Raw genomic sequence first — 12,304 nt, forward strand, 5'->3', positions numbered from 1 at the left:
GTGCTGCGTGACCCATGTGACTCAGCCTGCAGTTTAAATGTGGAGCACGAGAGGGCAGCCTGTTCCTGTGGAATGCTGTTTCCAGGTGAAACCCCAGAGCCGCAGTCCCTGCTGGGTGCTGTTTGTGGGGCTCTTTAATCAATGCTCAAAGTCGACTTCTTGGGCCCTTTTGCCAACTCTGGACAGTTACTTTCTTTCCATGTGTAATTCATTATTAAGCAGAAGTAACCTCTGAAAGTTCTGAAGTTAAATGTGTGTGAATGTTTAAAGGATTATGGCACCTAATGCCAGTCTTATCAGCTGTTTGCAGCAGAAGCAGAATCACAGAATTGTCAGGGTTGAAAGGGACTTCTGGAGATAATCCAGTCTAACCCCCTGCCCAGGTACAGTCAGCAGGCAGGTGACACAGGAATGTGTCCAGGTGGGTTTGGAATGTCTCCAGAGGGGGAGACTCCATGCCTTCCCTGGGCAGCTGTTCCAGTGCTTTGCCATCCTCAGTGCAAAGAAGTTCTTCCTCATGTTGAAGTGGAACTTCTTAGGTTTTAGTTTATGGCCATTGCCATAAACTGGGAACCCTTGAAAAGAGTCTGGCACCATCCTCTTGGCGCACCTTTGAGGTATTTGTATGCATTAATGAGATCTCCTCCATCTTCTCTTCTCCAGACTGAACAGCCCCAGCTCCTACAATCTCCCCTTGCAAGAGAGATGCTCCAGACCCCTCATCATCTTTGTGGCATCCACTGGACTCTGTCCTGTAGCTCCTTGTCTTTCTTGCACTGTATATTGGAAAATGTTAGCAAAAGCTACTGAGGGAAAGGCCAAGAAGGGAGATGGATTTGGAGACATAAACCATAGCCTGCTCTGTGTCCTGCAAAGGAGGCTTGTAGAGAAATGCAGGAGAAAGGGACATAGAGGCAGTATAGTAATAGGTATATATGAATATCTCTTATTCACTAATGTGTACATAATATAAATAATACATTGTAGGGAGGGAATAGAGAAGAAACACTGGGCATGGGGAGAAAACACTGGAATTTAAGTATATGGAAGGCAGGAGGAAAGTAAAACTCAAAATTACTGCGTTGAAAAAGGTCTTACTTGTTCTCATGTCAGTGTTCTTCACAAATGTATTTTTATATAATAGCTATAGCTAACAGTGCTATACATCCTTAAAAAGGATTTTTCCTTTTTAAGAAAAGAAAGCACCGGTGAGGTCTTTTCACTACATATCAAACTTGCTTAAGCAATGAGGATTAATTATTTAGAGAATAAAAAAAGGGAAAAAAGCAGAATCACAAATGTTATTTGGAGAGATTAAATTTTGGCCATTTAATCATTTATTTTCCCCAATTTGGTGAGTTACAGAGTGAGTGGTAGAAATTACTAAAAGCCGTTATGGATTGGCAAACCTACGGGAAACAGTAAGAAGAATCTGCTTGTATTTCTTGGCCTAATTATTTGTGAGCAGTTTTCCTGAGGCCACGCTGTAGGCAGAGTATAATGGAGGAAAGGGTGTTGCCCAATTCACTGCTATAAATTGTTTTCAGCTGATGAGCTTGTCAAGAACTTCCATGTCTGCCAAAAATACTGCCTTTGGGGAAAAAAGTGTCCCAAATAGGAATTTAAATTCCAAATTACCGCAATTTGGATAGACAGGAAGAGGTGCAATATTTTCTTTGGAAGCAGGAAGAGTTTTCCACACCAGAAATATCTTGATGTGTTGAAACAATAAGGCACTCCCAGGTACCCCCTCTTCTTCAGGGGGCTGTGGCAGTGAGCAGCAGCCAAGGGTGAGCCCCTGCCCCACATGCTGCCATTTCAACCTGATGTTTCTGCTTCAGAAAGGTTTTGGGGTTTGAAACAACCTGTTTGCCACTGAAATAGAGCTTGTGTAAATAAGCCAGGAAAACCTGAGCAGATACTTGTATGAGAAATACGTATTTTTCTGTTGGAATTGCTATATATTGCTGTTGTTGGCAAATGCTGGATTTTTGGGCTTGTTAAATGATATTTTCCCATGAAAACATTTGTGAAATTTCCAAGCAGCTGCACATGTACCTGTTTGTCCTGCTAAACTAGTAGGTTAATGAGCAGTATGCAGTGAAGCTGTAATAGGTACAACTCATTACCTAATTGTAACTCGAGCAGTTTGGAAGAATGTCTTGACAAAGGAAGTCTACTAGATTTTATTTTTCTATTGGAGTTTGAGAGAGATTTTTAAATACGTTTCATTAAGGAAGTGTGTGGAAATATGGACTCACTAGAAATGTAGTTACATGTCAAAAAGTTGTTAGATTTGACAGCCCAAAGTTTGAAATTTAGTTCAAGTTGATGAACGAAATGTGGAAAAAAGAATGCAGGAGGATGCAAAAGTTTGCTTTTCTACCTTTTTTTAGTGTTTGCTTGCATTTATTATTACTGCTGTGTAAAGAACATGTCTGAAATACTTGATTAAAATATTATGTTTTTCAAAACTGTCAGTGTGCTTATAGAAATAGATGGATAGGATATAATACTTTAGAGTATAGATTTTCAGTATAAAACATCTTCATAATGTATCTACATATGAAGACTTCTAGGTTGGTCTCAAAGAAACATCCTGTCACTTAGTAAGGAAATAGTTCTGCAAGGTGCAAGTTCACACATATAAATCTAGGTAGTGACCTGTAAATTCATTTCCAGTTTTGTTGTGCACCAGCTTTCCCATATGGAAAAGTGAGATTGCATAATATTTTCTACATGACTTCTCAGAACTGAGGTTTGCCAGTAACTTCCTATCCTGTCTTCTGTCCGGCTTTTGTTTAACAGTCAAAAAAGGGCAAAATTATTACTACTTATCCCCTTGACATTTGTTTCAGAACAAAGGGAAAGGGATTTCACAATTTCTGACTGAGGGCCCATGGATATACTGCTTTATGGATTCCAGTTTCCCTTTCTTTAACTTTTTTTTTTTAATTAACATCTGAGTGTCATATTTGTGTAGGAGAATTGTAGCCCAAATATCCAAGAAAGCAAATACAGAGAATGTACTGTGCTAACTAGTGCTTTTCATCCTTTACATAAACCCAACCTCTTTAAAAAGTAGATGTATATAGGCCAGATAGCCACACACAGCCTTTCAGAGGGCTTCTGAAGCTACAAAGCATGGTGGGAATCATGTGCTTCCCTCATGTGAAAATGGAATAACATGCATGGAGATATTGCAGTATTTGTGTTGGGACTTCCACAGGCCCTATAGCTTTTGGCAAGAAAAAGTATCATCTTTATCTTGAGTAAACTGCTGTTAAAATTCAAGCACATTACTCAAACATCTGTGGATTCATGTGGGTGAAGATTTAGTAGGACATGTGTTAAGGATTTTCATTTTCTAAATTGATTTTATTATTCTTATTAGGTCATCCTTGGCAAGTACACCTGGCTTTCTTATGAAGATGTATACATTAAAGCTGTTAATTTTGGAAATGGCTTAGCAGTCTTGGGTCAGCAGCCAAAGACTAACATTGCCATCTTCTGTGAGACCAGAGCCGAGTGGATGATTGCAGCCCAGGCCTGCTTTATGTGCAACTACCAGCGTGAGTACCTGTCTTCCCTGAAGTTTTTATGTCTTTTGATCTTACAGTTTGAAAATAAAACTCTCTTACTTCATTTCATGTATTCAGAAAACTTTATCTAGATTTTATTAGAAAATTGAAATCTTTAATTTGAAAAATAATGCATAAGGTTAAAATTGTGCACTTTGTAGCCTTTTGCTTTTGTGAATAGAGAAACCTCTATTGTTGGCAGATGGAGAATGGTTTTGGTAAGTATAGTTTGCTCAATAAATTCATGAGAGTTTTATTTTCTTTTAATCTCAAATTAGTACAGATTCCCAAGTTTCTAAAAACAAACAAAAATCACACATAAATTCATTGAGTCAGTTTCAGGAGTCGACATGAAACCTTCATCTGTGCCTGCAAGTTTTGTTTCATCTGGATATTTTGTCAGTTCTTCAGTTTTGATTTTGGTTAGGCCTATTTTTCTTGCTCAGGAATGTATTAAGTGCTGATCTCAATATGTTATAGCTGTTTAAATGTCTGTTTCATCATCACTCCTTAATACGTCCTTCACCTAGCTAAGCCCAGCCTGGCTGGGTTCTGTGATGCTCCCAGGGGGACACACGTCCTTGTCCCTCAGGGCATGCCAGAAAGTGCCATTTTTCACAGGCTTTGGCCTCCTCGCTCCTGTCCCACATTTACTCTCCTTCAATACAAGATGGGCCATAAAAGCCAGATGTGCAGAAATTCCTGATTTCCTACCTACATGCACTAAAGATGTCTATCAATTAGACTTTTTTCAGATTTTGGAAGCAAATCTAGTAAGATTTGTATTTAAATTATTCCTCTTTGCTCTGAGCATGGGTCTGTTTCAGTTTGAGAAGCAATATGTTGATGACTGTTTTAACAGTTTTCATTTACAGAAGTCTTTACTCACATCTCTGGTTATTTTGCACGTACGTTTTGCTCTATTGATCCCTCAGTGTTAAGGGCAGAGTCAGTGTTAAGGACAAGGTCCACTGTCCTGGCCCTTAACATTTCAAAGTCAGCCTGCTTGCCTTGTGTGACAGCTGGCTCTGTGGACATGGAGAGGGTGGATGTTGTGTACTGGGACTGTAGCATTGCCTTTGGCATGGTCTCCTGTAGTATCTGTACAGCCAAACTGTTCAGGTAAAGATGGGTAAGATGGACCATTGCCTGCAAGGGTTGTAATCTGTAGGACAGAGTTATTTGCCAGCTTTCAGTGGTTGGTATTGACTCCAATACTTCTTTATTCACTCCAATATTTCTTTATTGAAGGCCTGAATGATGGGACAGAGTGCAAACACAGGAGGTCCCAGCTGGTGGCATATTGAGGGCAGGAGCCAGGACACGCAAGGGCAGGGCTGATGGGCAGAGGAGCCTGTCCGCTGGAAGAGTGGGTTGTCTGGAACCTGGAATTCAGCAAAGGCACTTGAAAATTTCCTCTGTGTATGCTGGAATGCACCAGTATAGGCTGGGGGACAGCTGGAGAAAGCAGCTTTGCAGGGAAGGACCTGAGAGTTCTGGTGGGCCATGAGTTACCCAGCATTTTGCAGCACTTTCTTGTGGTGGAGGCCAGCAGCGTCCTGGATGGTGGTAGCATGAGCGTAGTAGGTAGGTCCAGGGAAATGATCCTTCTCCTCCTTTTGGACACTGGTAGAACCACATCTGGACTACCCTGTCTGCAGAGCGGGGCTTCCTATTGGGAAAAAAGATGTTGACATCCTGGAGCAAGTCCAGTGGAGGGCTGCCAAGATGCTGGAGGGGCTGGAGAACGTGATATCTGAGGAGAGGCTGACAGAGTGGGGCCTGTTCAGTGTTAAGATGAGTGAGTTCAGATCTTGTTGCTGTCTAAAACTACCCAATGGGCGCATGCAGAGAAGATGGAGCCAGGCTCTGCTCACGAAGGTGTGCTTTGATATGACTGGAGGCCACAGTCACAAGTTCAATGGCAGAAAAATTTGATTACGTATTAGGGCAAATGTCTTCATTGTGAGGGCGGTTCTGTATCAGAACAGGAACAAAGAATGGTTGTGAAATCTTCATCTGTGGAGATCCATAAAACCCAAACTGGCCATGGCTCTGAGCCCTCTGCTGGAGCGGATGGTGTGTGCAGGTGATCTTTACAGGTGCCTTCCAGCCTAAATTGGTGATGTTTTTAGTTGGTTCTTCAGTGAGTAAATGCTGCTGGCCTGCCTACCAGAGCAGAGAACTGCACAGACTATTCTCAGATAAGATGCCTGTGTTGCTTATAAACTACATGTCTTGGTGCCAGTTCCCTTTTATCACTTTTGGGATCTGTCAGACTCCTAGTGACTATCCTGGAATGAAATGCAAAGGCTTGTATCATTTTTTTTTTTCCTTTGGAACTGAAGCACGTTTACAAATCCTAGGGAAATTTGTAATTTGAAGGGGGAAGAATCTGAGCTAGAGGCTGGATGTTGTGAGCAGAATGGTATGCATGTGTTTTTGGGTTTGTTGGATTAGTGCTTTAAATCCCCTTACTGCGACGTGCCTCGGCACACACTCTGATGTGGTGTTCAGCATCTAAGCTGTGTCATCTTCTGTGAACTTGGCTGACTTGTGCTGGCAGATGAATAGAGAGCCGTGCAGTGTTCACAGGCAGTTTGCAGAACAAATTGGAAGATTCAGATGATGTTGAAGTAGTAGAGTGGGAAGACATTGCTAAATGGCTTATGTTAGCATTTCTCAGTGTGCAGGTTTGATACCAGCTAACTGCTGTGGGGGTATTGGGACATTCTTTCCAAATGTGAAGTATATTCAGTCTGATGGTGTGGGCCCAGAACTGATGTCAACAGAGCAGGTTCATCTGCTTCATGCATAGTGTTGGAGAGAGAGAATGCCTTTTGCACTACAGAATTAAAATGAGGAAAGTGGTGTTTGTTATGGATTGCTTGCAAAACAAGTGATTTTATAGCTAGAAATACTTGCTTGATTTTAAATGTAACATTTCTTGAAGTTCTCTAAGTCTTGTATTTGCAGGAGGTGGAGTGGGTTTGCTAGTTCAAAAACAGAAGAAGTAGTACTAACATGAAAACAGATTTTCTTCCTAAGTACCTTTTAGTGTGTGTGAACAGCTCTTCACCAGGGTAGGCAGATAAAACACAAGAGTGTATAACCAAATGGTGATATAGGAGAGGTTAGGTTTCATTTTTCAATCATTCTTGAGCAGAAGTGGTTTTGTCAGAAATAGATTTGTCTGAGGCCTTTAAAGGTCCATTTTGCTTTTTATTTTTGGCGTACAGTGGATGCTGAAATACTGAGTTTAACATTCCAGTTACCTTGAAATAAATTGCAAAAGTTCTATTTGTTTCTTTAGGGCAAGGTTTTGTCTTTTTATATGAGCTGGCAAATTCAGTGGTGTTGGGGGTTTTTCTTTATGTCAAGACTTTGGTCAGATAACAAAGACTCACTTGTAGTATTTCATTCATAAAGGTGAATACAAAATAACCCCTTCTCAGCGTGTTTTCAAGAGAATGAGGAGATAAAAAAATTATCAACACTTTCAGATTTGCCTGAAAATGTTTCAGGTGCCAGTGTGGAGAAGTGAGAATTTCAGAGATGAGAGTCATTGCTCAGTTTTGTTCTCTCCATGACATCAGTGCACCATCATATAAATGGTCTCTCTTTCTCTTTGGCTCTGTCATACAGCTCTGAGTGTCTTAATGTACTTATTTGCAGATGAGTAATTCATTACCTCCAGGGTTATACCCAAGATGATGTTTTGCCTTCTGGGCGGTGTTGTGGGCTCGGTTCTGCTTGTTGGCTCGGGGCAGCTGAATTTCTGCTACATGTTTATATAACAGGGGTCACTGCAGTAAGTAGAGAGAGCTCGTGGGAACGAGTAGAGGCACTCTTCTGGACTTTGCTCCCACCAAATTAAAGAAAACACAGTGCATGTGCATTTGCCCTGCAACAGTTCTGAACTATGATGGACTGTTTTAACAAGAAAAAAATAAGTAGAGGTCAATTATTTACTTTTCTGTGTAAGAAAACTGCTTTTGAGTTCTTCCGTAGTATGCAGCATTGGGTTAGTAACTCCTTGGATTTAAAATATTAGAAAAAAAATCTTAGAATACAACAGAACTTTATTTAATTTTAAGTTTTAATCTTTGCTGCAGTGAGTACAGTTCTAATGTGCAATGGGGTGTCTTTTTTTCATAATTATGCTCTTCAAGTATTCAGGTAAATACAGACTAAAAAGCAGAAGATATTCGGGTACCTGATGTGACAAAACTCCCAGCAAGGATATTTTAGTAATTGATTGTCTTGATTGACCTCAGAGCTTTTTTGACATGTCGCAGCTTAGTGTTCAGCTTGGAAAATAAGAAAATTTTTTTCTTTTAGAGCAATACTTCTCTTCATTTTTTAGCTTTTTTCTTCTCTAGTCTCTTCTGGTCTCTTCTCATTCAGTTCCATTGAAAATGGCAGGAAATTAGATATTATTTTAAAGGTGTTATGAAATCATTGTTTAATATGCTTGCTAATGAGCTGACCTTAAAAACAGGAAACAATTTTTCTTATAGTCAATTTTCTAAATATTTTCTTCCTTGCTATTCTGTATGATTCTCATGATGTCAGTTCAGGGTTTAATGATTGTGGTGATTAAACCTTTATTACATTGTTTAAATAGATGGCAGAACAGGATAGTCATAGATTTGTTCCTGAGTGTGAGAATTCCTCTGCTGATGACACATACTGCCATGCTGTAATAATTTGTTATTAGCAGTCAGTTGTAGGAGGTTGGTAACAGAATATGTGAATTCTGGAAAGAGAAGTCACAAGAATGAAAGCTGGTTTTTTCCTTGCATGCAAGAGAAATGTTACACAGTGATGAAACTGGGAAGGTTTGCCTACTTTTCAGATAGCAAAAGCAGTGATGGTATGAGAGTAGATCCAGGAGAATTGCATAAGGTGATGTGGTTTTGGTACATCTAATTAGACCTTGGAAAAGAGTAAGAGTAAACAGTCACATAGGGAATGGTTGTTCATTATTCCTTCTGTGAGTAACTGAAAATTGTGATGTATTGAAATCCATGTGAAGAGGTTTTTTAGGTATAAAACTGTCCCACCTTTCTGAGTTGACAGATATTATTACTGTGTTGCCTAAGTTGGAATAGATTAAATCTCAGTTCTTTTTTGTAAATTGCACTTGCAAATGTAACCCAGAGATTGACCATTTCCTCTGTTTTGTGTTTCAGTTGTTACTCTGTATGCCACTCTGGGAGGCCCAGCAATAGTTCATGGGCTGAATGAAACAGAGGTGACCACCATCATTACTAGTAAAGAATTGATGCAAACAAAATTGAAGGTCAGAAAACTGTTCTATCTCTTCCCAGTATGTGTGTTTATCACTGTGAAATGGCCTGGTTCCATTGTACAGAACAATGATTTATTGCCTTTCCATAAGGCAGACACTTTTGGAATAAGATTTATGTATCTCTCTTCATGTACAGAAAGTGGTATTTTGCTTTCAGTGGGTTTGAGGCTCCTCAGTGACTGGGGAATGAGTAATTTGCAGTATTGCAGAGCTGGAGTGCTGCCTGGAAAAGCACCTTTACAATAAACTGCCGTGGCTTCTGGGCGGATTTAGTGCCTATAAATGTAACAATGGGAAGAACAGAAAAACATATAAACTGTGTATGAAGAGCTAACTGTGATCATGCTCCTGGCTTATTATCAGATGTTTTCCCAGCAGTGAATGGCTTTTTAATATAAAGATGGGTGTTTGAAGAGTTAGAGCTGTTTTTCCATGCAGGGGGGAAAAAAAAGCTCACTAAACATTAGAGCAGTCAGAGAACTTTTTTGACTTACTGACGCTGATGGAATACCCAAGTGGAACAACTAATCTGCATGAGTTTCATCATTGTGTGTTTTGGGGAAACTGGACCCTTCAGATAAGGCAATTGTTTTAATGAAAAACTGTGCTGTTGTGGAATTTTGAATAAGAATTTCCCTAACTTTAAAAAGAAGTTGCTAGAATGACAGTATATATGCCATGCACATTTATTTCAGCTTGCAGTAAGAGAATGTGTTTGCTCTGCTAGAGATTATCATCTCTTCTTCCACAAGAACACTGATAAATGTCTTAGAACTCATACTTTGCTTGAAATGCTTAACTAATAATTTTCCATATTTTTTGCTAACTGTTCCTTGTTTTAAATAGCATAATAAACAACGAGCAACCTAAGAATTATTGTGAGCCCCGTGTCAACAGTTTCTCTCAGTGTTCTATGGGAGGGAAAAGTCAATTATGTTTACAAATCATTGCAGTCTTATTTGTGGGGTTTTCATGAAATAAGGTACAAATCAGTAAATGGTTGGAGAGGTTTTTGGACTTAAAATTGGAAAGCTTCAAGCTTTGCAGCTATTTCAGCTTGGCAGGTTTATCCTTTAAAATTCTCAGATGTTTTATATTAGTGCTTTTTAAAAAGTATACAGCAGATAGCATGGAGGTTTTTGTTCTTGGATTTTTTTTTTCTTCTTGGCATAAAACTAATTTTTAATTTCTGAACTCATTTTTCATTTCTACAGGAAATTGTTTCCCAAGTTCCACTGCTGCAACACATAATTACAGTGGATGGCAAACCCACAACATGGTCGGAGTTCCCCAAGGGTGTCATTGTTCACACCATGGCATCTGTGCAAGCGATGGGGGCCAAGGCAGACACTGGTAGGTTCTTCCTGTTTGGACCATCTCATTTGGTGCCCTAATTTGACCCTGTTGAATAAACTTGGAGAAACTGCAGATTTCAAAATTACGCAGATTTAACCCTTTATCTCCTTTTCCTTTAAATAAAATCTGTGTAATTTTTTTGTTTTGGTTGTGGGTGGTTGGATTTTGGGGTGTAAGTTTGTTTTGTTTTGTTTTTCAACAGAGTAAAAACTACTCCACAATCAAGTGTCGCAGGTTGAAGGATAGCTTTTAGGCTAATCAATTAATAGAGGATAGAAACTTAGAAAGCATTCTTGCGATCAGACATATTAAAACCAGATTATTCAGGGCACAGAAGGAAAATGATTATGTATTTTATAACAAAAGACATCAGTAATTTGTTACCATTAATTTTTGTAAAATTCACAGGTAGCAAAATGTAAAATAGCCATTTGAATCTGATAGAACTTGGTCACTTACTGACCAGGTTCTGATTTCTGAAAGCATCAATCTACTGTGTAAATTCATTGAAATCTGTTTCTAATCTATGTAATATTTTTAGAACTAAAATTCAGTATTTTAGAAGTTATTTTAATTATAATCATAAGAAATTCTTATTCTTGGCTCTGAAGAGCTGACAATCCTAGTATCTTAAGATTTCATTATATTCGGTAGTTGCTTTCTTCTGTTCTTATCCTTTGTGTTTTCAGAATCTCATGACTACTGAAGGCACAGGAATGTTGGATTGTAAAGAGGGTGGTCAGTCCCTTTGCTCTTGATGTTCAGGGGAATGGCAGATTTGCTCCTAACATCATGACCTCTCAATTTCTTTAGAAGATGGTTTTCCCTGTTTGATATACCAGTCTTATGTGCCATTAAAACTATTTAATACAATACCAGCAGAAAAAATTTCGCTGTAATACATTAACAAATTTCAATGAGCTAACGAATGTGCTATGTAAAAAGGTATTTAATCTTTCTTCAGTCTTTTAAATATCACATACTCTGCACTACAATAAAGGAACATTATCTTTGTGCAGTTAACCGTTCATAAACTGTGAAATGCTATCATGAATTGTTTATGGTCAAACATGTCCAGTTAATATTAAGTAGATGAGCTATTGCTTATGTTTTTTTCTCTGTGTTGTTCATTGTTCAGGATAGGCAGGATTCAGTGAGTGGGAAATGATTAAATATTGCTTTCACGCTTCTCATTCAGTGTGTGCACTGTGCCACAAGCACTGTGTCTGATGCAGTTTCCTCTGAGTAAGCACAGCAGTTTTTGTATTTTCTTGCTCTCAGCACAAGTATTTAAAAAGCACTTTAATCTAATTAAAGCTGTTGAACTTCTTTTAAATATTTATAGAGATTGGACCTCAGGTTGGCTCAGCAGTGCTTTGCTTCAGGTGTTGCAAATGAGGCAGTGTGTTGTTCCCTGCCAGGGAGCACGTGAGGAAGGAGCTTGGCACAGAGGGATGGACCCTGTGGCAGCCTGGAACCAGGGCAGTGAACCTTCCCGAGGCAGGGATGCTCAGTGGTGCTTTGGAGAAGCCAAAGCTCTGCCTGTTGTTCTCTCCACTGCAGGAGTAGGGGAAACATAATAGGAAAACTGTTGTTGTGGTGATAAGGACAATCAGTCAAAGTATTGCTCAACTAATGCAAAGTTCCTACTCTTTGTGAAGGCACTTAAGTTTGACTACAGTCTCTTTAAGCAAAAGCAGAATGTAATAGCAAGAGTCCTGTGGTGCTGTACTGCAGTGACTGCTGAAATGTGTCAGTGTGTCATCTCCCAGCCCGAGAGGCTCTCCACACATAAAACACCTTATTTTTTTAACAACTTGTAGGAAACAAACAGCCATCCAGGCCTGTGCCCTCGGATATTGCAGTGATCATGTACACAAGTGGATCCACAGGAATTCCCAAAGGAGTTATGATCTCCCATTGCAACATAATTGCTGGGATAACTGGAATGGCTGAGAGGATCCCAAATCTGGGGTACGTACCTACCCTTAGTTACCAGCAAATAAAGAAGTCATGTAGTTGCATTTAATTTTAGTTTAATTACTGTGTAAAA

The 12,304-nt window shown here is 39.3% G+C and overlaps 1 protein-coding gene across 6 annotated transcripts in view; it reads left to right on the forward strand.

The window, feature by feature from the left end:
• Positions 1–12,304, forward strand: part of ACSL3 (acyl-CoA synthetase long chain family member 3) — a 52,071-nt gene that overhangs the window by 23,754 nt on the left and 16,013 nt on the right. For all 6 annotated transcript variants that reach the window (XM_069023975.1, XM_069023974.1, XM_069023972.1 and 3 more), the window contains 4 exons: positions 3,395–3,572; positions 8,777–8,886; positions 10,110–10,248; positions 12,075–12,225. In XM_069023975.1, the coding sequence (XP_068880076.1) occupies positions 3,395–3,572; positions 8,777–8,886; positions 10,110–10,248; positions 12,075–12,225 (578 nt within the window). The remainder of the gene's footprint in view (positions 1–3,394; positions 3,573–8,776; positions 8,887–10,109; positions 10,249–12,074; positions 12,226–12,304) is intronic.

This window comes from Aphelocoma coerulescens, chromosome 9, assembly GCF_041296385.1.
Source record: "Aphelocoma coerulescens isolate FSJ_1873_10779 chromosome 9, UR_Acoe_1.0, whole genome shotgun sequence".
Classification (NCBI taxonomy): domain Eukaryota; kingdom Metazoa; phylum Chordata; class Aves; order Passeriformes; family Corvidae; genus Aphelocoma; species Aphelocoma coerulescens.